Here is a 25,196-nt window from a genome sequence, read left to right on the forward strand (position 1 = left end):
GGTGTTCCATGTGTATGTATCTGCCACTGGAGACATCTAGCCTGCATGTCTGTAGGCATTTCATTAGGCAGAAACTGGGCCACTCCATGCAAATGTACCGTTTATTACAAAGCATTTATGCGGCTAAACATATTTTGCAATCTCTTTTTGAGATGTGGCTTTTACAATATTTGTAACAGAAAAAAGAACATTTTCTGAGCAAGTTCTTTGTTTTTTTTGCCACATAGTTCCAGGACTCAAGCAAAAGTGTCATGATTTTATTCCGACAGTAGAAATTTGTCTGTGACCATTACATCGTTTCAAAAGTCGTTTGTTGAGAGGCCAGTGTTAGAAACTGGCTCAAAGTGACCAGTCCTTTAGGTTCCATCTCCTCCGAGAGAGAGAGAGAGAGAGAGAGAGAGAGAGAGAGAGAGAGAGAGAGAGAGAGAGAGAGAGAGAGAGAGAGAGAGAAGAGGCTGTGGTTTCCACACACCTCGGATGATTCGTGCGGGCCTTTCTGCGCAGGCGCAGACTTTTACATTTTTGCGTGATGGCTGGCGCCTTGCGGGGTAGACTAGTAACATTGACCAAGGTGAGTAAAATGACACATTAAAATTGTTAAATCACGTTATCAATTTATCAAGTATGTGGAACTCGATACAATTAAAACATAGTACTGTCGGTCTCCATCTTAACTGCCTTTGCTATGTGTCACCTCTATCCGGTTAGGTAATCTAGCGTTAACCTAGTTAGCTAATGCTATGTAGCTAACGTTATAGCACTAAACACAAAAATTGGTAAAATATATTTACATGTTGTTTTTTTATCCTGGAAGATAACGGGGATGAACTAAAAACAATAGCATTTGAGGTGTGGTATGGCGAGCTAGCGTATTGTAACGCTAACCCTAGGATAGTTATCTAGCTAAGTTAGCATATCTGCGAAACGTTTGTCAAGGTGTTGAGAGTCATTCTTTGTCACTTCCGAGAGCGGAAAGCGAATAATTTATCGTTTGTTCTCTTTCTGTTTGTTTGTTTTTTTTAAATTTAATTTTAGCTCGCGTAGTATGATAACGCTAAACATGTTGCAATTCAGACATTTCGTGATTTAGGGACGACATCTAAACCGTTGTTAACGTCTGTGACGTTGCGATGACGCTGTCCGCTTGGCGCACGCAGGGCTGGAGTGGCGCGAGGCCGCCGCCGCCGTGCGCGCGCGCACTGGGCCTGACGGCGAACCACGGCGCTTCAGAGTCTCCGCCGGCGCGCGCCGACAGCACCTTCAAGGTTACCATGGTGCCGGGTGACGGAGTCGGTCCTGAACTCATGACGGCGGTCAAAGAGGTCTTCAAGGTAGACGGCCGAGACGTCCTTTACGCGGCAGGGTTCACCGGCTCAGTGCTCCTGTGTGGAGTGGTTTGTATACGAGTGGTCAGTGCTACAGTGTGACACTGGGAGCTATAAATGCAGGAGCGGGTGGTCTCCGGCTGACGGCTTTAACCCTTCGAAAATGAAATGGACAGATTCGATCGGTAGTTGGAGGAGGGACGGTGTCTGGGTCATTCCGGGTCAGTCGTCACTCTGTACGTTACTCGGCCATCTTGCGCTCTTAAGCCCGTTTTACCCCAGGACTGGTGTGGGATAACTCAGGTTCTCTGTGACGCTCACTAATTCACGCCGGACGTGACCATGGTAACGGGGAAGAGCTTTACAGTAGCCTGCTCTCCTGGGAAAGATCATACAATATCTACTAACAGATCTGTTGGCCTTTAGGTAAGAGGATTGTAGCGTTGTGCTGTTAAGGCGAAGATGCCTTTAGTGCGGTTATTCGGTTCTATGTTTGTGTTCTATGTCTTGTTTACCCCCATGTGTCACTAACACGTTGTGTGGTGGCCCTTGCAGGCGGGGGACGTTCCTGTTGAGTTTGAGGAGTTCCACGTGAGCGAGGTGCAGAACATGGCCAGCGAAGAGAAGCTGGAGCAGGTGCTCACCTCCATGAAGAACAACAGGGTCGCCATCAAAGGTAAAGGTGCCGTTGCGCACATGTTGCCAGCAGGGGGCGCGCCAGTAGAAGTAGACTCGCGATGGTCCTGGGCATACACTGAATTTCCCAGGGTGCTGTGTGTAAGTGTTCTGGTGCTCCCCTTCGCATTTACGTGGACCAGACGCAGAAACGAGTTGTTATATAGATGAACTGCATCCCAGGCTCCTCCACCTCCATCTCCTCCATCTGTGGCATTTTGGTGTGGGATTTTTCCACATGAATGTGACTTTGTGTGTCAGAGGTGTTCAGCTCTGACCTTTGAATCCAAACCTGGATTTTGTCATCTCTGGTGGGTAAGGAAACAGTGGTGGTCTGAGGGTACTACCAAAGCAGAGCTATTCGGTCTGCAGGGCTTCCAGATTGTTCCACCCTCCCGTTACCCAGGAGTCAGGTGTGTGGTGAGGAGGTTGCCTGGCAGTTAGCTATCCAGTTACGCACTGGTGATCACAAAATCCAGGACTTTTATTTTATTTGGGTTTGCTATCTGGAGTTGAATACTACTGTGGTAGAGGACCAATCTTCTCATGGGCCACTTAGTTTAATGTGCCTGGTCCCTTTTGCTGTGTAGGTATCCTCTAGGCAGGGCCACCGCAACTCCACTCCTGGATGTCAGTGGCCATCCAGATTTTACTTCCCCCACCAGGGTTGGGGTTGTACTTCCTGCCTTCAAATGTGACCTTTGTCTGAGAGAACATGAAGCACCTTGAGCCACTGATCATGAGTGTATGTAGCAGTCAGAAGGCTGATGAATAGGGATGGTGATGATGGTGATAGTTGTGATGGATAGTGATAGATGGTGATGGTAATACCCTTCAGCGGGTTAATGTGTGTGTGTGTGTGTGTGTGTGTTCTGGCTGCAGGGAAGATCCACGCACCCATGGAGTACAAAGGAGAGCTGGCTTCCTATGAAATGAGGCTCAGGTCCTGGTCCCACACAACACATCACACACTGGGACGGGGCAGGACGGGGGTGCAGGATGTTGATGTGAAATGTTGAAGGGGGCTTGTATGTCTTACGGTGTTTAGTCTAATCCATTCACCTCGTGAGAGATCCTTCCATGTTTTTGATGTACATTTTTTTCTTATTCTTTAAGAGATTGAATGAAAATTTTAGGAAACATTTCTAAAACAACATAAGTATGATCATTAATTTTGATATTTTAATATATTATAGTGTTTAGTTGCCTGGTTTATGTTGTTTTTTTTTTTGCACATGTGCAGGCGGAAGCTGGACCTGTTCGCTAACGTGGTCCACGTGAACAGCCTGCCGGGCTACAGCACACGTCACAATAACCTGGACCTGGTGATCATCCGGGAGCAGACGGAAGGGGAGTACAGCTCCCTGGAGCACGAGGTATCTGCCCCGAGCAGAACTGTGCTACTGTGTCCTACATAACAGTGCCTTGCAGTTCTTGGTTTCTGTATAGTGACAGCTCCAAAACAAGGTCTGAGGGCGTAGTCGGGGGCCGTGGCCATATTGCAGCATAGCTGGAGCAGCGTGCGCTGTGCGCTTCAGGAGCGGAAGGGCTGGAGAGAGCATGCGTTGCTTACAGGACTTGTTGGACTGGGACAGGATTTGTTGGGGTGCATGCGATCAGTCGGTGTGGGATAAGTGTTGGCTAAAGGACTGGCTGAACCTCACCTGCTGCTTTTTCTTTGAATGTCTTTGATGCTCTTAAAGCAGAGTATTTAATACTTTATCCTGATGCAGTATTAACCAGAGAACGCCGGTAAAGGTTGGACAGGCTTGCTTTTCTCTCAGATTATCAGGAAGAAGCTCACGCCAGCTGATGACGTGAGAGGAGGTTCCTCTGGATCTGGTTGTTACTTGGGCTTGTTTTAGATGAAAGAAAAGTGTCACAGTGTATCAGAAGTAAAGGATTATGGGTTATTTAGTTTTATATGTAAAGCGTTTACAGCATTTAGCAGGTGTGCTTCTCAAGAGAAATTTACAGAAGGGCTGGGCTGTCTCCATGGAAACCAGTGACGGGGGGGTCAGGGCAGGTTTAGGGATCGCAGTGCCTTTGAGTTGTTCTCCCTTTTATAAAATAATGATGAAAGCAACTACTGTTTGCTTGTGTTTGCTCTGTCTGTGTATGTAGAGTGTGTCGGGTGTTGTGGAGTGTCTGAAGATCATCACCAGGGAGAAATCCCGCCGCATCGCTAAGTTCGCCTTCGACTACGCCACTAAGAAAGGTCGGGGCAAGGTCACGGCGGTGCATAAGGCCAATATCATGTGAGTGACCCGCATGCCGAGGTTAAAGGTCACGTCGGGTGTGCTGATGTAGCTGTTTGTTTCTTCAGCTCACTGTCTCAGACTCATAAAGGTTTTCAGAACAGAAGTGAAAACACTTTTACATTCTAATGTGGAAACAGAAAACCGGCTAAGGTTTTAGCCAAGAGGGATCAGAAGGACAGTAGGAGGGTCTTAGATTTGGGTTGTTATTGGAGGTGTGGAGTCCACTGCTGCCCTAATGCTTGGTGGTCTTCTTCTGATGTCACCAGGAAGCTGGGGGATGGACTCTTCCTGCAGAGCTGTGCTGAGGTTGCTGAGCTTTACCCCAAGATCAAATACGAGAACATCATCATCGACAACTGCTGCATGCAGGTAGTGTGTGTGTGTGTGTGTGTGTGTGTGTGTCTATTAATTAACATTTTAATCATTTAAAATGTAATATTTTTTTCCATACGGTGCATTGACCTGATAGTCTTTGCTTGTGTGTTCAGCTGGTTCAGAACCCATACCAGTTCGACGTCCTGGTGATGCCCAATCTCTATGGCAACATCATCGATAACCTGGCAGCGGGCTTAGTGGGCGGAGCCGGGGTAGTTCCGGGCGAGAGCTACAGTGCTGAGTACGCAGTGTTTGAGACGGTCAGTTGTGACAATATATATAAAAAAAACAACATATATTTAAAAACTTACTTATATTGTATATATCTATAACACACACACACCACACTGGATAGATTTTGGACTGGAGTTGGATTTGCAGTCCTGTCTTGAATACCCTCGCGCAAGCATAACCAATCTGAAATATGAGCATCCTGGCCTCCTCTTTTTTAAGGGTAATAAAACATGTCTTGCACCTTTGGTCAGTCTAGTAGTAATATTACCTCTCTTTTTCTTTCTCTCTCTCTCTCTCTCTCTCTCCCTCCCTCGCCTCTGTTTCGTACGCCTTCCCCCTCTCTCCACCAGGGGGCACGCCACCCCTTCGCCCAGGCCGTGGGCAGGAACATAGCCAACCCCACCGCCATGCTCCTCACTGCTGCCAACATGCTCAGACATCTTAAGTGAGTTTAGCACCACCCACACACGCCACCGTCTCCCTCCATCCAGCCACCACCCTGGCCACGCCCACATTCCGCTGTACCGCCTGCGTAAGCGCTGCTCCCCTACATCACCATGGCAAGCCCCCTGTATTCAGCACAGCAGCAGTGTGTCTGTTGAGGCCCTGCGTAAAGGTGGGCCACCTGCTGGCTATAAACTCTCCTGCGTTTGCCATGTAGTAGGATTTTGTGGGCTGGGCCCTTTGTGAAGCTTTAATGGTTTGGCATATTACAGTTGCTAATATCGGGCCATAAATGGTTAATGAAATGGAACGGTGTTCATTTAGTGAAACGCTCCCTTGTGTTTTATTCTCTGTGTTTCAGTCTGGAGTATCATTCCAATATGGTGTCTGAAGCTGTCAAAAGGGTCATTAAACAGGGCAAGGTAAGACTGCCTGTGGGGGATTGTGGGGGATTGTGGGTCTGGGCATGTTTAGGTTGTATCGGTGCACCTATACGTGACTGTGGAGGACACCTATAATTGATTTTGTGTGTGTATGTGTGGAGAGATTGTAAAATGGGGCAGTGGAGTTATGAACTGTGTGTGTGTGTAATGGGGAGTTTTTGCATGGTGAAGCATACTGAAGGTTTCTCTGAAATGTTAGCTAACCCTGCTTATCCTGCTAACACACGTGGTCCTCATCTGCACCACGTCTGCAAATCTCCCTCTGCCTCACACATTCTCCAGCCCAACTTTTTCTTCACTCGTTCACCCAGAAACGGTCCGATCGAGTTTGTCTCACGGCCGCGGCTAAACGTGTTGGCCAGCTTCATGAGAGTGACCTGCTCTGCTTCGCCTAACGGGAACGTGTGTGTGTCTGTAGCGTAAACCACAGAAGTAACTGGGTATACACCTGACGGCTTTACTGACTCCTAATGACTGCCACACGTGTTTGCCGTCTGATGAATCTCTCGCTCTGTAATCCTGGTGACGGAAAGCCCTTACCGCTGCTCGTCATTTCAGCGTTTTGGACACTTCAGTTGTTCCTCTCCTCTCACCGTGTGTGTGTGTGTGTGTGTGTGTGTGTGTGTGTGTGTGTGTGTGTGTGTGTGTGTGCGCGTGTGTGTGTGCGCGTGTGTGTGTGCGCGTGTGTGTGTGCGCGTGTGTGTGCGCGCGTGTGTGTGCGCGCGCGTGTGTGCGCGCGCGTGTGTGTGCGCGCGTGTGTGCGTGCGTGCGTGTGTGTGTATCTCTCAGGTGCGGACGCGAGATCTTGGCGGTTACTGCACTACTGGTGACTTTGTCCGTGCCGTTGTTGCCAATCTGCGCCTCCGGCCCGTGATTTGAGGATCTCTGAGCTCTGTGTGACCACCCCCAGGTGTAGCCCAGATCTCACACCAGCATTCCCCCCCTGGCCATTCCCCCGGCCACCCCCCCTGGACACTCCCCCTGGACACCCCCCCTGGACACTCCCCCCGGCCACCCCCCCTGGACACTCCCCCCGGCCACCCCCCCTGGCCACTCCCCCTGGCCACTCCCCCCGGCCACCCCCCCCGGCCACCCCCCCTAGTTTCTGCTGTACCGGCAGTTGCCCAGGTATCTGGCAAATTAGGCCTTTTTGTCTGGTTTTATCGTTTATCTGGTACAGTGCTTTTTTTGTTTGTTTGTTTGTTTTTTTAGCTGCTATTTTAAATTTCTTCTGTTATGTCCTCCTTTTTAACTCGTTGATATTGAAAAATAGAAAATCAAGCAAAAAACAAATATGGTCTTTCCACAAGCCTGTGCCTTGTTCCATGCTCTTGACATGCACTTGCAAATCCCTGAAGCCCTAGAGTGCAGGGTGGAGATTATGGGCTTGTTTAGTGATTGGTGGAAAGGTTTATAATGTCCTGCCTCCTTCACATCAGTTCATTCTGGAAAGCCCTTCATTCTAGAACTTTCTAAGGATGGCTGCTTCTGTCTAGTGGAGAATACTGGGGCAGTTTATCATTGGGGTATCATTTCTCTTGTGCATTTTCCATGCATGCTGTCAGCTCACGGTTCAGTTGGAGGCACTCTCATGGTCCGGTGGTCAGATTCTCCTTTGACTGCTCCATCTGAAACTCTTCATCATCCTCCCTGGAACCCCAGAGCCACAGAACAATCGCTGTTCAGCTCACGAGTGGCTCGCCGGTCCGTGCTGCTCGGACTTTGCATACCTGAAATAAGTGTTCGATTTGTGCACTCTGTCCCTGCTGTATTTGATCTCCATTTGAGGGCCTGAGGATTCTTGGGACATATCAGGTTTATAGGTTTGTTTATAAAACTATTGAAGCTTTTTTTTGAAAAGTTTTGATTTTTACTTTTTTTTTTGCCAAAGGATCATAATGGAATCTAGTCCTAATGCGATCTGCATCGTGGGTCAAGGGCTTTAAGTAAGGAGCTCCTTTCCACCGAGCGTCACCTCCCCTGCGTCATGTCCAGTCATTTCTGACCACCAGTTTACGCTGTAACAAGGTTGGGAGTTGGTGGGGTGGGAGCTTAAATGAAGAAGCCTGTGGCTTGACTTGAGCGAGGCTCTGGTGGGGTGTCACTATGGTGTGCGGCTCAGTGCTTAGTGCCACACCAACAAAGGTCCTTAAATAATACCACCGCCAGCTACATGCACACAAGTCTGCAGCGTTTTACGCTTCCTGGTTGGGATTGTGTCATTACTCATGTAAACACCTGTTCTTTACTGACTCTCACGATGTCCGTCAGATAATAAAATGCAAGCAGAATGAGCTTGGGTCTTTTTTTCTTTTTAGTTTATATATATATATATATATATATATATATATATATATATATATATAAACAAATTATACGAAATGTAAGAATGAATTGATTTAATGCACCTATTTGAGAGCTGAAGCCGAGTTGAGATTGTGTCATTGGATAGAGGAATGCACTGTGGGCCCTCACACAAATGGTACATTTCCAGCGTGACTGTGGGGGGTGGTATATAAATGGAGCACACCAGCAGTTCTAAGCATCAGTGTTGAGCTGAGCATTGGAACGAGCAAAACGAGTGACCTTGGTCACCTGGAACACAGCTGTTACCTCTACCTCTTATCCTTTAACAGATGACCATTTCATGTGTTTAACTGAGGCTGGTCAGGAAATCAAACACCCCACCGCTCATTCACTGACCTTCTGGTGATGACGGCTGACGTGGAAATGGCACAGTCAGAAGAGCCTTACTCCGACGGGGTCCCAGCAGTAGAAGACTGCCGGGGCAGTGTAGGAGGGTGTGGAAGGGCAGTGTTTTGCTAGCAATGAACAGCACTGTGTGCCTGGAACATTGATGTTCACCAGCTTCATCCTGTCATGGCTACAGTTGATCCATGCCTGGGTGGATACTTCACGCATGATAATGGACTCCTCTGGTAAGTGTTGTTGTCGGACCCGACACGGTGGCCTGCTCGGGTGCTGGATCTTTTCAGGTGCCTGATCTCTGACCTTCCCCATTTGAATATTTTGGATCTTGAGCCTACTCAGCGTTTTGGGGATCGGGTAGGAAGGGTTGTCTGCATTAACGGCGCGCACCCGTCCACATCGCAGATTTGTTTCTGCGTGGTGCAATGTTCAAAATGGGCCTGGTATTGGAGAAACAAATCCCTGGAGAATACATGCCTAGGCAAATGACAAGTAGCATATGATTGAAGAGGTGTACCTAAACCTAGCAATTTGGAGTATAACCTCCCGCCAATTCTACACATTGTGCTTCTGGTGACATGAGTAATATGCAGGCCAGACATGGAAGCTTAAGTGAAAAGGGAAGACTGTCTCCTGTCCAACTATAGTCTCCTTGTGTGTGTAAATAGAAGTTTCCTTTGTGTCTCAGGTGCGCACAGCAGACCTGGGAGGGTACGCGCCGAGTGATGAATTCACCCAAGCTGTCATTAATAACCTCTCTGCTTGAGCTTGTTCCGGGTTCTTCAGGGGTACCACTGACCGGTTCATGCAGCTCTCCGGAAAACTTTTAAGACAAACATTTCTCGATCATCTTACTTAGCAGTTGGTACTGATATACCTGTGCATTCCTTGGAAACAAGCATTGTCTGGTTAGAGTAACCTATTCACCAGCGTTGCTCACATACCACTTCTGTTCCTTGCTTATATACCCTAGACATCGGACGGTATTGTGAAATAGTAAAGAATTTAAAGAACTAGGCTGTTTTTCTGTATATTGATTGTAACTATGAACATGAATAAATATGAATGCTTTAATTCATATTCGTACATTGAATATTATTGCTTTATATATGTGGCTTTATTATTGTTGTTAAGCCTATTATTGAAAGTTGAAACTACATAGACATCAGGGAAAATACCAAATAAAAATGCTCCCACTGTATTTATATAGGACTATTTATTTCACAGGTAACGTACTACTCTGACCAAAATTCCCCGGTATGCTGCCGGAGCTATTTTCACGATATACTGCACGCTGCAGTACAGTGCGGCCATTTCCTACAATACTTAGCGAAAAATGTAGGTAGAATAAATATTCTAATATTTTATAATATTTAATGTGTTTACAAACAAGCAACATAGCTGGTGTTAACCAGCAGCTATATTTCTGTATAGCCTCGAACTTTTATCTTGTAATTTGAAGTCTCACCACTGGAGACATGAAGGATATTGCACGGTACAGTGCTATGGGTATGCGGCATAGTAGCTTGCCGTTTCATCTTTCACTCCTCTGCGTTGAGCGCTCCTGTTTGTTTCTCTATTTTCCTGGGAAGAGATGTTGTGGAAGAATGTTGCGACGGAGCAATGGAAGGAGGAGAGAGTCTGGCCTGGGAAGATTTGCTGGGAAAATCCAGTGACAGGGTGATGGGTGTTTACGTGCGTGTGTATCGATAGCCGTAATAAATCAAACACATTAAAACAGTCATGGTTCAAAATTCGGAACAGCAGCAGAGTTTAGAATACACGAAGTATAATACAACGAGTAAAAGTGATGGCATTCCGCATTTTTAGCGAGTCATGTCAATCTATTTAACCCTGAGAACATCCAAGAACTCAAAGGTTTACTGGGATTATTTCTCTCTGGGAAAATAAATTCCTAATCTTGCTGCAGTCGGTCAACCACTGTTCGAGCTGCTGAAATCCAAGCCAGTATGGACGTGGGGTCCGGCGGAGGGGTCATCATTTTGACACCCCTGAGTGAAGCTGATATGCCCAGATAGAGAAGCTGTGCTTAGCAAGCATGTGGACCTGTGAGTGATTTGATAAATACTTGTATGGCCTAGAGGGATTAGCTCAGATAATCAGCTCCAATCCAAGGAACCATTGCTTTCCACACCAGACCTGTGTGCACACAACGAGCAAAACGATCTGGTGGTATCATATTACTCTAGGTATCTAGAAATGCTGCATGTGGCATCTAGCGCTCAAGTTGCGACACAATTGGAAGCTACTTCTGCCCGATACGATACGCCAAAGAAGTGGTTAACGACCACGGGCCTCAATTCAGAAGCGCACAGATCAAAGAACTGGCTCGAGAACTTGAATTCTCACACAAAACCGCTAGCCACCAAGGAAGCAAGCATGCTGTTCAAAGAGCTGTTCAGACCGCAAAGACGATTTTGAAACAAACAGATCCTCTTCTTGCATTACGGTGCCGCTGAGCAGCAGTAAGCAGTACAGGTGCCAGCTATTAATTGGTGGTAAGAACCGTACCACCCTGACCACACTCGACAGCAACCTGCTACCTCAGTGGCTTCAGTAGAAAGTGCATGAAGACCAGGGGTGCTGTGGAGAAGTGGAAACAAGCCCATTACTGCAGCAAATGCCACGGAGCGAGATGTTTAAACTCATTGTGGCCTGGTGACCCTGTCCTGACTAAATGAGATGATCAGAAGCTCTGGTGGACACCCGCAGAAAAGTTTTATCAGCTGATATGAAGTGTTGATAAGGGTGTGGCTGTAAAGTGTTGATAAGGGTTGTGGCTATAAAGTGATATGGGTGTGGCAAAAAGTGTTGATAAGGGGTGTGGCTATAAAGTGTTGATAAGGGGTGTGGTTATAAAGTGTTGATAAGGGGTGTGGCTGTAAAGTGTTGATAAGGGGTGTGGCTGTAAAGTGTTGATAAGGGGTGTGGCTATAAAGTGTTGACAAGGGGTGTGGTTATAAAGTGTTGATAAGGAGTGTGGCCCTTGGGAGAGTGACCAAAGTGTTTCCTGTTCTTTGACAATTACTAAGAAAAGTAGCATTACTGAGTATTACTAGAAAAAAATACAAAAGGTGGTATACTTGCACTGATGTGAGTTACTGTATAAAGACTAAAACGTTAATTCAGTAGGCAAAGTGCTAGTGCTGGATTTGGCAGCACGCTGTCGTTTGTCTTCATGAACTGACATCAACATCTTCAGCATAAAAGAGCCCTTGACTGCATCCGTGGTCATGTTGATATTACTTGCTGACATTAGATGTGCGCTAGATCAAGTTTTCGGATCAAGATTTTTTTTATTACATATAGGCATGAAGACGACAGTGCACGATTACATCCTTGGCGGAGCAGGAGCAACTGACCTTCCAGAATATTCTTCCCCAAGTTGTTTGCAGTTACATATTTACGTCAGAGACAACCACATACCAAAAACGTCTGCACTGCTCTGGATAGGTGCTTTTACTGAGAATAGTACTTCTATTGCGTAGGATCATAAGTGGTGCCACCTACAGGCAACGTAGGGAGTTGCTGCAGCTTCCATATCAATGTTCTGCCTTTTCATTTATCATAAGCTCTGTATCACAAAATCAATTATCCTACTGGATGTTGGATGTCAAGATACAAAGTTTTTTTGACAGATGGCTTGCTAGCTTGTATGTTGAGGCATGTTGTATGTGTGAAACAGCTGTATAGTTACCTAAAGCATTTCTCATTTAGATCAGAATAACGTGCCTCATATTACTAACCTGTGCTACCTTCAGTGCATGCTAAGCCTATAACATAGGTTGTTTTTCAGTTTTCTTATGGTTACTCTATTTAACCACATTCACATTAATTCATCTAGTAATTTATTATAGACGGTTCAGAAACAGCTTGCTGGACGTGTGCCATTTTTGTAGCTATATGTCAGATCATAAAAAAGTTAGAGACTTTTAAATATAGCACCCTATTTTCTTTTGTTAAGAGAAAAAAAATCTAATCTAACAGTTAGTGCCAAAGGAAAACTTAGCCTTGAGCCTCTTTCAATTCAATGAATCCACATAATCCGCATTCACATCATTAAAACATGATTTGTAAACCCAACAACAGAATGTCTGTAAATGGAGAGTGAAAGAAACTGTTGTTCTGGGCACGTGAAGCCATTTGTTCTGGAACTTTCTGCATCCAGGTTCCCATAGTGGCTGTTAACTGCCTGGTATTAACAAACTCACACGAGACATTCTTCCTTATTGGGTGATTTGGACTAGACAGAAATGATTAGACAGGAATATTAATCTCGTGTGACAAAGGCTCAGACTAAGACTCGCTCTCTTTAAGCTTTAAATTCATTTAAATGGAGTAAACATGAGTAGTAAGTGATTATCAATATTTAGCTCCTCATCGTCCAGTTCTTTTGAGTGAGAGTTCTATTATAGTTTGTTCTTTTCATGTCTACAGGCTGATTCAGATCGTTTGGTTCCTAAGCGCTCTGTGATTGCTTGTATGCTACAAACACCAGTTGTTTCCTTATACCAACTAAGTGACACAATGTTGTAAATACTGTTGGAGAAGTGGTTTATGTCTGTGCTGACTGATCTGAACTGACAGAACCGAGAATGTGAGGAAACAGGAGTCTCCGTGAGTGAACCAAACCTGAGAAAATCAAAGCAAAACTACAAAACACAGAACTGAGCGTTTGAACGTAATTACAGTCTGGCGGAGAGGATCATCTTTGGCTGCATAAAACATATAACATTAGGATTAATGCCCTGTTAAAGTCAGACAGATCGAGACCTAGTTGAGTCAGTCATCGCCAAAGTCAATCATCAAAGGGTGGTGATTACTAAAGAGCCTTCTGACAAGTATATCTGACAAATAAAGAATCTGAACACTTTCTGTTTTGATTAATTTTCAAAAATGAAAACATTTTCATTTCATCATTATGACTGAGTGTACACTGATGGATAAAAATAGCAACTATATATATTTCCACCAAATACACCTGCATCTGTAGCTTTTTAAGATCCTCTATGTTGGCAGACTACTGCTGGACACAGAAGACTGTGTTCCATATGTAACGCCGAGAAGAGTGAGATTTATTAAGAGCAAATTCACAAACAGAATCCATATAACGGTCCAGAGTCGAGAGACCAGGGAGTCGGTACAAGAAACAAAACTGGAATACATAGAGAATGCAGGAAACAAACAAAAACCAAACATTGAGAAATCAGATCACACAAGCATTTTAAGTGAAATAGCAGCCTTATTTATGAATTAAAGGTAAATGTTGAATTGCCCCATCACTTAAAAACAATACATGACAGAAAAATTCTAAAATCAGATTTGAATTCAGCATAGAAAGTAAATAATAATTTAAAAAATTTTTAATCCAATTTTTCCGAGACACAAGATGTTTATTAATAGAGGAAGCGTGACACAGAGGAAATGTTCAATTATACCCATTAAATCTACGAAAAGCTAAAAACCTTAAAACCCATGGAAAGCTTTCTGTGCCTGTTAACAGAGAATAATATTACACATCTCTGGCCACTACTCAATCGTCATACGTTACTTCACTGCAAAGGAAATGACAAATGATTTACAGTCCAACTCCCCACGCATAGGCCTAGACTGTTTATACATCCAAAAATATCTTTGATGTGATGGTGTTTCACATCATTTTCAGTATTTCTGAAGCCCCAGAAACATATCAAGCCAAGGTTCATATACAGCGCGAATAAAGAAAGAAGCATAACAGCCTTTGAAAGGAGTTGGACATATGTCAAAGCAAAACTAAGTCACCTTTTCAGCACACACATAATAAGTAACCGCTGTAAACGAATTTGAGGAATCGAAATAAGATTGAAAGGACTGGTTAGAAGAGTCATAGTAAGAGGAATCCAGGATTTCCACACGGCCACTTTGACAAAGTTGTGCTTGACCCTGGTTGGCCCTGGCAGCGAAAGGAGAAACACCCCACGAGATGGCTGCAGCGCGCGTACACTTCCTACGTCTGGCATGTGCAGAAACGCCGGATTTTACCCAACATCATGTGAGAGGAAGAACCGAGGGGACCATTAGTGAGAGGTTGCATCTCAGTGCCCAGCACTGTGCTCGGCAGAAACCCACCAAGGCATGCTCAACTAGGGCAGTGGTAGCTCAGTGAAGTACTTGACTTGTAGTCAGAAGTTTGCTGGTTCAAGCCCTGCCAGGTTGCAGCTGTCATCCATACAAACATGATATTAAAACACACAAGCCCAAATCAACGCATGTTGTAAAACGGCTCCGTGTGGCGTTACGCCCCGCCCACTCAGAGGTACCGCCCCTCTCTGGGAGTGTTGCGCAATACATAGGAAGCCAGGTATAACTAAGTGGACGAGGAGCCAGCAGTCCGCTGCTTGACCAGTCCAGGTCCAGGGGCAGAGGTCATTTAGTGAGGTAAAACAATGTCTTGCTGTAACAAATGTCAAGACTTTTTCTTTACATTTACTCTAACGAAAAAAATTCTCATTCGGGAAAAGTGTGCAGTATTCAAGATCATTTGTCCCATTGTCATTCTAGCATGTGTCATAGGGTAAGTGCCGTTTGGTATATTCTTTAATTGAGAGGACGTATGTCCAAGGTTTCTACGTTGTACGAATGTACTAGATATTTTACTAGATATTTAATAAAAGCGCGGCAAATGAGAAATATAAGCGTTTTTGCTTCTCGCTGCTAAAACTATGTTCTTGGGTTAAAGTAGTTTCCAGTTATTATAAACATAATAAAGAAAGTGAAGTTATGGCTAAATATATATTATCAAGTATCAAATTTTAAACGTCTTTAGGTTTCAAATAAGGGAGCTTTTAAGTTCTTTTCATTTTGAACAGTTTTTGCTGTTTAGATTTGTTTGTATTTATGGCTTGTCCAAAAGCAACGTTTGGAGCATTCGCATTTACTTAAGTCACGTCTCGAATTGCTTGTAAGATTCGACTTAATAAAGGAAGTGCTATACTTTTTTATATATTTACTGATATTTCCGTCAGTTGCGCTTTTCCTTACGCATTACCGGACCGTTTGTAACGTAAGGCTCGCATGATCGTTCAGTGCAATGCCCTCAGGCCGTCCGGAGCTTACCCTGGACAGTCTGTGTGAGGAGTGTAGTAGAGAGATCAGCGCAATGGTTGAACAAGCGCTAAATTGCGTGCGATATGGTTGAGGTTGTTTATGCTCCTATGGGTTATATAGCCTGTGCCCTATAGCTTTAACACACTACCGTAAACGTATATTAAAAATGCAGTGATCTACATCTAACCTAATGTCACTTCGCACTGTTGCATTATCTGACCTGTCACATTTCAGTAGGAAAGGTTTTTCGCTTTTATTTTGTATTAAAACAGATCGTGTGAAGTAACTCACTATTTGCGTAGTCTTTTCACTGATACTCTTACTAATGAGTATGAGCAGATTACGTTAGCCAAGGTTCGATATTAGATATTAGCATGGGAATGGGGTTGGGTTAAGTTGTACTGCAGCCAGCCACTAGAGGGCACCAGACACACGGTGACCACTTTTCACTCACTGTCGTCCAGTTCACTTAGAGTATATAGTCAATATATCAGGCAGAAAGGAAGTTTTACTCCAACGATCAGTTAGATAGTTTGTTACCATGCTCAGATTTCACAAAGCTTAAGTCATGAGTTGAATCCTTGAAAATGCATCAGAATCGCAACTGTAGTCACCATCTCTATAACGTGGATATAACTACGTGGATTAAACAAGGCTTTGAGGCACAGAATGTGCATCAATGTTTTTGTAATTGAGTTCCTAGAGGAGTCGTTTCAGCCCTACAATAAAGTATATACATCTCAATATAAAACATATGTTTGGTGACTTCTAGGTGCAGTAATAAGACACTCATGTCAACCATGTTTTGGTCCCCACCTGCGCAGGTATGTGTTCTTTTGTGATAAGGGCTACCAGGACACAGACACAGTCATCAGCTCAGTGACCACCAAGGTGAAGGGCATCGCCTTGACCAACACCTCTGACCTGGGCCTGCGCATCTGGGACGCGGCTGACTACGTCATCCCCGCTCAGGTAGCCTCCCGCCGTGAGGAGGTGAAGGGAGGGATGATTGAACTCCACCCAAATGACTCCCCATTCTGGCTGTTCTGACCCCCACGCTTACAGCCAGCGAAGGTCAAACTGGTGTGGTGCTTTCTCCCAGTAAGCGGTGAAGGTGTGTCAGAATGTCTGGACATGATACGGGCTTCACACTGTTATCTGCATTTCCTGGTAGTGGTTTAGACCAGTGCTCTACTTAATCCAGATTCAGAGAAATGTAGGTCTATTTCTTTATGCCAAAGACAAAAAAGTATTCATAATTCAGAGAAGCTTAATTACCAACAAAAAATGTACCTTAAAGTCACCTAAAATCACCTATGCATTAAATCATCCTGTGTTCAAGGGGAGAGATTGTGCAATATGTAGCTGTGGTGGTGTTACTGTAACATATTAAATAGTCTCTTTTGGTGTGTTGATCATCCTGAAATAACCCAAGCTGTGACTAAATCCAAGTTTATGTTGTGTTTATGAAATGACTGTCAGATGTCTGAACAAATGATCTTAATTATGTTGAATATGGTTTAACGTACGTGTGTGTGTGTGTGTGTATGTGTGTGTGTGTGTGTGTGTGTGTGTGTGTGTGTGACAGGAGGAGTCTTCTTTTTTTGTGCTGACCAACCTGATTATCACACCAAACCAAACACAGTCGTGCTGCGCTGAGGTAAATTAACTTCCAGATGCACAAAGCAAATGTGCCATCCAGATTTGATGGTTTATTCTAAATCTGAAAACGTTTCACAATTTAAAAAAAATCATAAACAGAGTTCCTGGTAAGAAGTGAGTGGGTTGGCCCTACGAGGAACTTTAATGGCTTGGAACAGGATATCCTGTGTAATCACAATTGTCATTAGATAATGGTCTCTGGAATTTAGTACCTGCTAGCAGTTCTCAGTAGGGTGTGCATTTAGGCCAACATTCAGACCTTTAGATGAAAATTCCAGGGTCGTGTCTGTGCTAGCTGGGATCCTTATGTAATGGATCCTGGGATCCTTATTAAGTGTAATCAATTGTGAATTTAGGTGTAAGTGTATGAAATCTCTCCCTCATGCGGACACCTGCAGAACCCAGGACCCAGATCCTCATGCTCGACTGATCAGGACTGTGAGAAGGGACTTGTCAACAAGCACAAAACTGGTATGTACCAGCCCAGACCACCAAAGTGTTACGATGCATATATAGGGGGAGGCTTTATAAACTGTGGTAGCTCCTAGTTTGATCCGGGCAATATACCTGTTTAAAGATCTGTTACAGTAAAGAATATAGTTGTACCGTTGAGCGGTTAAGAGGTGGAGGCATGTGCTAAGAGGAGCGAGATCTAATAGGGGCAAATCCAAAATCAGAGTCGTTAATACGGTCCAGGCTCACAGAGCCGACATGGAGAGTACTGGGAAACATTACAAAACAAACACACACGAAGGCTAACTAGGGAAGCCGGCTAGGAACTAAGGCTAGGAAACACAATGGCTAAGAAACATGAAGACACAGAGTACAAAGAAACAACCATCAAACATTCAAACAGTCAAACATTAATTCAAAATGAAACAAACAATGAACGTCCATGACCGAGGCACACAACAGGGTTTAAATATATGAACTAGAGACGAGGGACAGGTGTACACAATCGAACATGTGAGGTCAAAATGAAACTATGGAACGGAACATAACACGGAACACGGCAGGGACTGAACGTGATAATAGTGACCCTCTGACCCCTGTCCAGGTATGCAGACGGGCAGGTGTATCCAGTTTTCGGCATCAGAGAAGACGTGTGAGGTGCTCGCCTGGTGCCCTCTGGAAAAAGAGGCCAATCCACCTGAGTAAATGTTTAAATGTTTTTAGATATCATATCGCCTTGCTATTCTATGGTTTAAGGCCTCTTTATTAGAGACACCCATCTATAAGTGTGTTGGACCTCCTTAGGCTTTTAGAACCACAGCCATTTGTCATGGCATAGATTCTAATAGGTCTCGAAATCGTTCTGTAGGAATCTTGTCCAATGTTGACAGGATAGCGTCTTGTTGCGTCTAGTTGCTTTAGCGTCTAGTTGCTAAAAATTACACAGAAGCACTGACGTGCTCTGAAAGCCCATTCTACCTTGTCCTAGAGATGCCCTATAGGATTTGGATACTGTGAAGGCCAGGAAACCAAGGAAACCTGCTGCCATCTTCCTGGAACCAATCCATGATTATACAACCTTTGTGGCATTTTGCTTTATTCTGATAAGTGACTTTCTGCTATAGGGTAAACAGCTGCCATGAAGGAATACATTTGGTTAGCTACAATGTTTAGGCAAACCCATATAAGATTTGTAGGGATAAGTGTTAGACCAGTAGGGATAGGTGTTAGACCAGTAGAGACATATGTTAGACCAGTAGGGATAGGTGTTAGACCAGTAGAGACATATGTTAGACCAGTAGAGACATATGTTAGACCAGTAGGGATAGGGGTTAGACCAGTAGGGATAGGTGTTATTCCAGTAGGGACATATGTTAGACCAGCTGGGATAGGTGTTAGTCCAGTAGGGATAGGTGTTAGACCAGTAGAGACATATGTTAGACCAGTAGGGATAGGTGTTAGACCAGTAGAGACATATGTTAGACCAGTAGAGATAGGTGATATACCAGTAGAGATAGGTAATATACCAGTAGAGATAGGTGTTAGAGCAGTAGAAATAGGTGTTAGACCAGTAGAGACATATGTTAGACCAGTAGAGATAGGTGTTAGACCAGTAGAGACATATGTTAGACCAGTAGGAATAGGTGTTAGACCAGTAGAGATAGGTGTTAGACCAGTAGAGACATATGTTAGACCAGTAGGGATAGGTGTTAGACCAGTAGGGATAGGTGTTAGACCAGTAGGGATAGGTTTTAGAACAGTAGGGACATATGTTAGACCAGTAGGAATAGGTGTTAGACCAGTAGGGACATATGTTAGACCAGTAGGGATAGGTGTTAGTCCAGTAGAGACATATGTTAGACCAGTAGGGATAGGTGTTAGACCAGTAGAGACATATGTTAGACCAGTAGAGACATATGTTAGACCAGTAAGGATAGGTGTTAGACCAGTAGGGATAGGTGTTAGTCCAGTAGGGATAGGTGTTAGACCAGACAAGTTTGTCTAGCACCAACAACCATGACACATTAAAACTCACTTAAACCACCTTTATTTTTCATTCTGTTGTTTGGTTTTAACTTCAGCAGGTCGTCTTGACCACATCTACATGCCCAAATACATTGAGTCACTGCAATGTGATTGCCTCATTAGATATTTGCATTAATGAGCAGTTGAACAGGTGTACCTAATAAAGTTGCAATGAATGTGTGTATATGTAGAGTTTCTGATATGAACTTTTGGTGGAAATTGGTTTTATGTTTACTAGACTTCAGGACGAATTTCAGATGTTTATTGATATAAATAGTACAAAGGGTGCCTTAAAACTCTTTACATTCTCACTAATTTCAGTCCTCCATTGCTGGCAGAAGCAGAAAAGTTCACAGTGCTGATAAAGAATGGCATCCACTACCCCAAATTCCACTTCAGGAAGTGAGTTTTTAACACTACTCATATTCTTTTATCTCACATACAATGACTAGCCGTAGCTACGGTGCAGCTTGTGTGTGTGTCCTGCAGACGGAACATCCTGCCCCATGTGAACAGCTCCTACCTGTCGCAGTGTGTGTTCAACCGCACGACGGATCCTGACTGCCCCATCTTCAGACTCGGGGACATTGCCTCTGAGGCGGGAGAGGACTTCCAGACCATGGCAGTCCATGTAGGAGAGCAAACTGAATCTTAACATGCTTTACTAAATATAACGCCACAAAGATGCGTGTGTATCTGTCCCAGCCAGACATGTTCAGTGATGGTTCAAACTGGTTTTGTACCAGCCCGTGGTGGTCCTGGAAATCACTCCATGATTTGGTGCTTGCTTACAGTTATGTCATGCTTTCTGTTTTGTTATTTGGAGACCAGTTTCAGCCTAGGACACTTTAGTCCATTTACTAGATTAAAACACTGTTTATGTGGTGATTCTTCAGTGAGATTGAGTCCTATATAGTCTAAGACTGAGGACAAATGTAGGCACTTTTGTTTGATATTGTTTGCTTCCCTTCTGTTGATGAACACTTTTGAGTGAATGTACCTTTCTATCAGATACATGACAAAATATCTACCCAGTTTCCGTTTGTTTACAACGGCACCTATGAGAAGTGAAGGTCCATTTGTGAACAGAATGCAAAAAGACTCCACCTTGTTTCAACCACATTTGAACTTTTTTAGTTGTTGTAGGAAGCACATCCTCTCCTGGGTTTGCCCTTGTGCTGCTTGGGTTTGCATCTTGTTCAAGGTGTGCTTGGGAAAGGGGGTTTCCGTGCCAGCCCTCCGTAGTGGTGTACAGTAAGTCAGTTGTTGCGTTCTACCTTTCCTCAGCATTCATGAGGAAGGTGTTTGGTCCCATTCCATTTTCCCACCACCATCAGAACAGTCTTCAATAGCAGTAGTAGACGCACCGTAGTCTACTGATAACTGCCTTATTTTTTGCTGGTCTGGTTTCATAACATATAGTGCTACAGCTTGATAATTAGCCTCTCCTCCATCTCAAAAAGAGATGGATTGTTTGAAATAGGACTTGGCTTTACGTTCCAACCATTCCTGATCAGCCTTGCAGCTTCTACGTTGCCGTAGTTCATCTCTTTTTTTCTTTTGACATCTTTTTTGAACATTCTTCTACATTGTTCCACATAGTCAAAATACTCCTTGTTGGTCAGCTGGTAGGACAGTGGTTTAGTATATGGCTTCTTGGTTCCTTTCTCTCATTTTGGTTTGACTATCAAATGCCGGAACCTCATGGAAGATGTCTTTGCACCTTGGATGTTCGCTGAATATGGCTTCTTTCAATCTGGATGCCTGTATGTTCTTTGTCTGCTTGTATCAGGGCAAAGAGATCTTCCCATCCAGCCAATATCTGGCACGTTAGGTACCTCAGGTCAGCTCTAGGTCTCTGCGTGTCGCACAGGGCGGTGTGAACCTGGCTGCAGAACCTGACCTCAGGTCAGCTCTGGGTCTCTGTGTCGCACAGGGTGGGGTGATGGGGGTGCAGATCCGCTGGGACTGTGATCTAGATTGGCCTGAGAGCTGGTGCGTGCCCACCTACACCTTCCGTCGCCTCGACAACAAGGACCTGAAGAACAACGTTACCACTGGATACAACTTCAGGTTGACATTTCTGTTGGTTATCATTACCCCAATATAAATGTGTCTCGCAGATATATAGTGTGTTATTTTCAGTGTTTTGTCCTGTTTTTGAAAACCCTTTAGTGTTTTTATAAAAAGTTTATAAAAGGTTTATCAGACATGTCGACTAGAGACAATGACTCGAACTCTAGTCGCACATCTGAAATATTTGGAGTTGGACTTTCAACTTGAGCTTTAGTTTACTAGATTTTAGCCCCAATTTTTCCGCTCACCGACAGGTTTCGGAGGTGTTCGCTGGGGGCTCGAAAATGTGTAAATTGTGCAAAGAGAGAGACGAAAGAGAGAGACATGGATATAGATATATGGATTACTTGCTAAACAAATTGTAGAGATATTACTTTAAATGGAAAAGAATGAACCCATAATCCATGAGAAACTGATGACAAAACATAGTTTGGAGACCAGATAGACTTGTGGTGTGTGCTCCTCTGTCCCTGACAAGTCACGCAGTGTGCAAAATACAATGACTTCAAGATTCCTGATTACAAGGCAGCAAGTTGTGTAGTGTAAAGTCATGTAGTCGTGTATATATCTAAGCGTGTAATATGAACTCACATAATAAAGCCTATGTTATATATTTTTTTATAAATATATATTATATATATATATATATATATATATATATATATATATATATATATATTTATATATATATATATATAAGAATAAAGCCTATGTTATATATAAAGCCTGTTATAAATTTTTTTATAAATATATAAAATATATATATAAGAATAAAGCCTGTTATATATATATATATATATATATATATATATATATATATATATATATATATATATATATATATATATATAAAACATAGGCTTTATTCTTATGCCTTAAATGTTCGTGTGAATTATTTACAGATTTGCAAAATATTACAAAAATGAAAGAGGTCAAGAGAGCAGAACTTTATTCAAAGGTTACGGCATCCGCTTTGACATCAAGGTGTTCGGAACAGTGAGTCTTCATGTTGGGATTACTATTATTTAGCGCCATGTCCTAATGCCATTCTAAACACTTTTTGCATGTGAAAGTGATCACATCTTGTTTGCCACAGGGAAGAAAATCCTCCGCTCTGCCGATTCTGCTCAACCTAGGAGCTAGTTTGGGTCTGCTGGGAACAGTAAGTATAGCCTCCTGGATCCTGGAATTGCATTCCCCTAACGTTGTTAGGGGAAACAGCCCCTAACAACATGTAGCACATTTTTCCATTAGTTCAAGCTGATATGTAGACAATGATGCTCAAAGATATCGAATGCTGTTACAGAAGCAGTATTTTCCATTTGTTCTTAGATTAGGACTACTATAAAATAGCTGACACATGGTCAGGAAACCTAACTAACTTTGACATTTATGATTCTTCATAGGCGACTGTATTGTGTGGTTTTTTAATATCGTGTTATATAAAAAAATGCAAAGGCAAGATCTATGAAGAGATCACATATGCACAGTTTGTAGGTGAGTATTTTTGTTTGTTTGTATAGTGGGGATATTTTTAATCACTATTTACATTTGCAGCATTTAGCTGATGCTTTTATCCAAAGCAACTTACAATTACGTGTAATTACTAGTCAAGTACCTATATTTGCGGTTTAAACTTGTGACTAGTCACTTACAGAGCAGATCTCAGTGTGGCCAAGATCTGCCTGAGAGTGTACATGTGTCGTAACATATGGATTACAGATCTGCACTGGAGATGCCTGGGAATCCTCTGCAAAAGCAGGTTTCATCTGTATTGTTGATTTGTGCAGATCTGTAATCCATACGTTATGAAGTTCAGACCTTCACGCCCCTGTAGCTCAGCTGCTACTAACTATACAGATAAACCTGAACCCTTGTGCAAACTGATGGTTGGTTGGTTTGTTTGTTTATTAGGTGACCAGACAGAGGGATTGGAAAATCAACATTAATTTAAGTTTTGAACAGTTCTGGACACACAGCTAATATATAATCACGGCTAATGAAGGACCCCAAGCCTAACCCTAACGTCCTGTTTCTCTGAAACCTTGTGGACTTCACAAGAATTTGGAAAATGTATATAAAGTACTTAAATTGTGTGGGAAAAATATTTCAATAATATTTCAAAAATATTTCTATATTATGAAATACAAATATATTTCTTTTTTGTTCAATACTAATTCAGTTACTGAATGTTGTATTTAAAAAATATATTTCCTATTGTGAATTTTCTAAATGGCTTTTTAGCATTATGCTATATGCATTTCACAGGGCCTCTTCACATTGTTTTCTTTATCGGTAAGCCTGAATTTGTAGTATACTGCTGTTGAATGCATACCGACTTGGAAATCACGAATGTAATAGGTAATTTGACAATTGATTGGCGCAATTTCATCACACCGAGCGTAACGTTTCTTAAGTTGCTCGTGTGCGCTGTGGTTCACGTGCGGTACTGCGAGAAGTGCCACAAGATGACTCAGAGTGAGTGGCACGAGCTGAGCGTTCACACATCGGTCTACTTCGACTAGTTCCGACTTAAATCGGCCTGAACCGCATGTTCTAATTGGGCTACGACTTGTTGCGCTATGTCAGTCAGATTAGATGTCAGTTAGATGATTATAGCTTGGATTGAATAGCAATCTAAAACGCACCATTGTTGTGCTTGAAGCCTTTAGTGTGTGTGTGTTGGTTCCCTTGCATATTTTGCAGTGCGTCTACTCTCACTGCCACTTTATTAGGTACGCCTGCACAAGTGCTTTATTAGGTACGCCTCGTCAAGTGCCTGTTAATGCAAATATCTAATCAGCCAATCACATGGCAGCAACTCAATGCATTTAGGCATGTAAACATGGTCAAGACGACCTGCTGAAATTCAAACTGAGCATCAGAATGGGGAAGAAAGGTGATTTAAGTGAGTTTGAACGTGGTTGTTGGTTCTAGGCAGGCTGATCTGTATATTTCATAAAATGCTGCTTTACTGGGATGCACCACCATCTCTAGGGTTTACAGAGGATGGTCAGATTATTTTGAGCTGATACAAAGGCAACAGTAACTCAAATAACTACTTGTTACAACTGAGGTGTGTAGAAGAGCATCTCTGAATGCCCCTTGAAGCTTGAGACAGACAGTCTACAGCAGCAGAAGACCTCACTGGGTGACACTCCTGTCAGATAAGAACAGCCAACTACAGCTTCAATTCACACGTTGGCCAAAATTGGACAATAGATAAATGGAAAAACATTGTCTGGTCTGATGAGTCTCGAGTTCTGCTGTGAAATTTAGATGGTAGGGTCAGAATTTGGCGTAAACAACATGGATCTGTCCTGCCTTGTATCAATGGTTCATGCTGACAGTGGTGTGGTGAGTTGGGGGGGGGGGGGTACTCTCGGTGCACTTTGGGCCCCAACTGA

At 43.4% G+C, this 25,196-nt stretch overlaps 2 protein-coding genes across 3 annotated transcripts; both read left to right on the forward strand.

Annotated features, from left to right (window-relative positions):
• The first annotated feature begins 492 nt into the window (after positions 1-492).
• idh3b (isocitrate dehydrogenase (NAD(+)) 3 non-catalytic subunit beta) lies at positions 493-9,544 on the forward strand. Of its 2 annotated transcripts, none has more exons than XM_035521444.1 (11): positions 493-571; positions 1,158-1,331; positions 1,881-2,001; positions 2,883-2,943; positions 3,244-3,376; positions 4,125-4,258; positions 4,528-4,630; positions 4,750-4,896; positions 5,221-5,315; positions 5,676-5,736; positions 9,155-9,544. In XM_035521444.1, the coding sequence occupies exons 1-11, from the start codon at positions 530-532 to the stop codon at positions 9,230-9,232; spliced, it is 1,149 nt and encodes a 382-aa protein (XP_035377337.1). In that variant the 5' UTR covers positions 493-529; the 3' UTR covers positions 9,233-9,544. The 2 variants fall into 2 exon arrangements, with proteins under 2 accessions (XP_035377337.1, XP_035377336.1); XM_035521443.1 differs by lacking the exon at positions 9,155-9,544 and adding an exon at positions 6,547-6,747.
• Positions 9,545-14,897: 5,353 nt separating this feature from the next.
• On the forward strand, positions 14,898-23,856 carry p2rx4a (purinergic receptor P2X, ligand-gated ion channel, 4a). Its single transcript, XM_035521483.1, has 12 exons — positions 14,898-15,040; positions 16,398-16,545; positions 17,162-17,233; positions 17,634-17,706; positions 18,293-18,389; positions 20,035-20,115; positions 20,203-20,344; positions 21,650-21,786; positions 22,692-22,785; positions 22,886-22,951; positions 23,196-23,286; positions 23,704-23,856. Exons 1-12 carry the CDS (start codon positions 14,913-14,915, stop codon positions 23,736-23,738), a joined length of 1,164 nt encoding a protein of 387 aa, XP_035377376.1. The 5' UTR covers positions 14,898-14,912; the 3' UTR covers positions 23,739-23,856.
• Positions 23,857-25,196: the final 1,340 nt, after the last annotated feature.

Source organism: Electrophorus electricus, chromosome 22, assembly GCF_013358815.1.
Source record: "Electrophorus electricus isolate fEleEle1 chromosome 22, fEleEle1.pri, whole genome shotgun sequence".
NCBI lineage: Eukaryota > Metazoa > Chordata > Actinopteri > Gymnotiformes > Gymnotidae > Electrophorus > Electrophorus electricus.

Coding starts and splice junctions, on each gene's coding strand:
- p2rx4a (XM_035521483.1), top strand. CDS start 14,913: ATGTCTTGCTGTAACAAATGTCAAGACTTTTTCTTTACATTTACTCTA. Junction 15,041..16,397: donor ATTCTAGCATGTGTCATAGG/GTAAGTGCCGTT, acceptor CCACCTGCGCAG/GTATGTGTTCTTTTGTGATA. Junction 17,707..18,292: donor TGTCAACAAGCACAAAACTG/GTATGTACCAGC, acceptor ACCCCTGTCCAG/GTATGCAGACGGGCAGGTGT.
- idh3b (XM_035521443.1), top strand. CDS start 530: ATGGCTGGCGCCTTGCGGGGTAGACTAGTAACATTGACCAAG. Junction 1,332..1,880: donor CGGTCAAAGAGGTCTTCAAG/GTAGACGGCCGA, acceptor TGGCCCTTGCAG/GCGGGGGACGTTCCTGTTGA. Junction 4,259..4,527: donor GTGCATAAGGCCAATATCAT/GTGAGTGACCCG, acceptor TGATGTCACCAG/GAAGCTGGGGGATGGACTCT.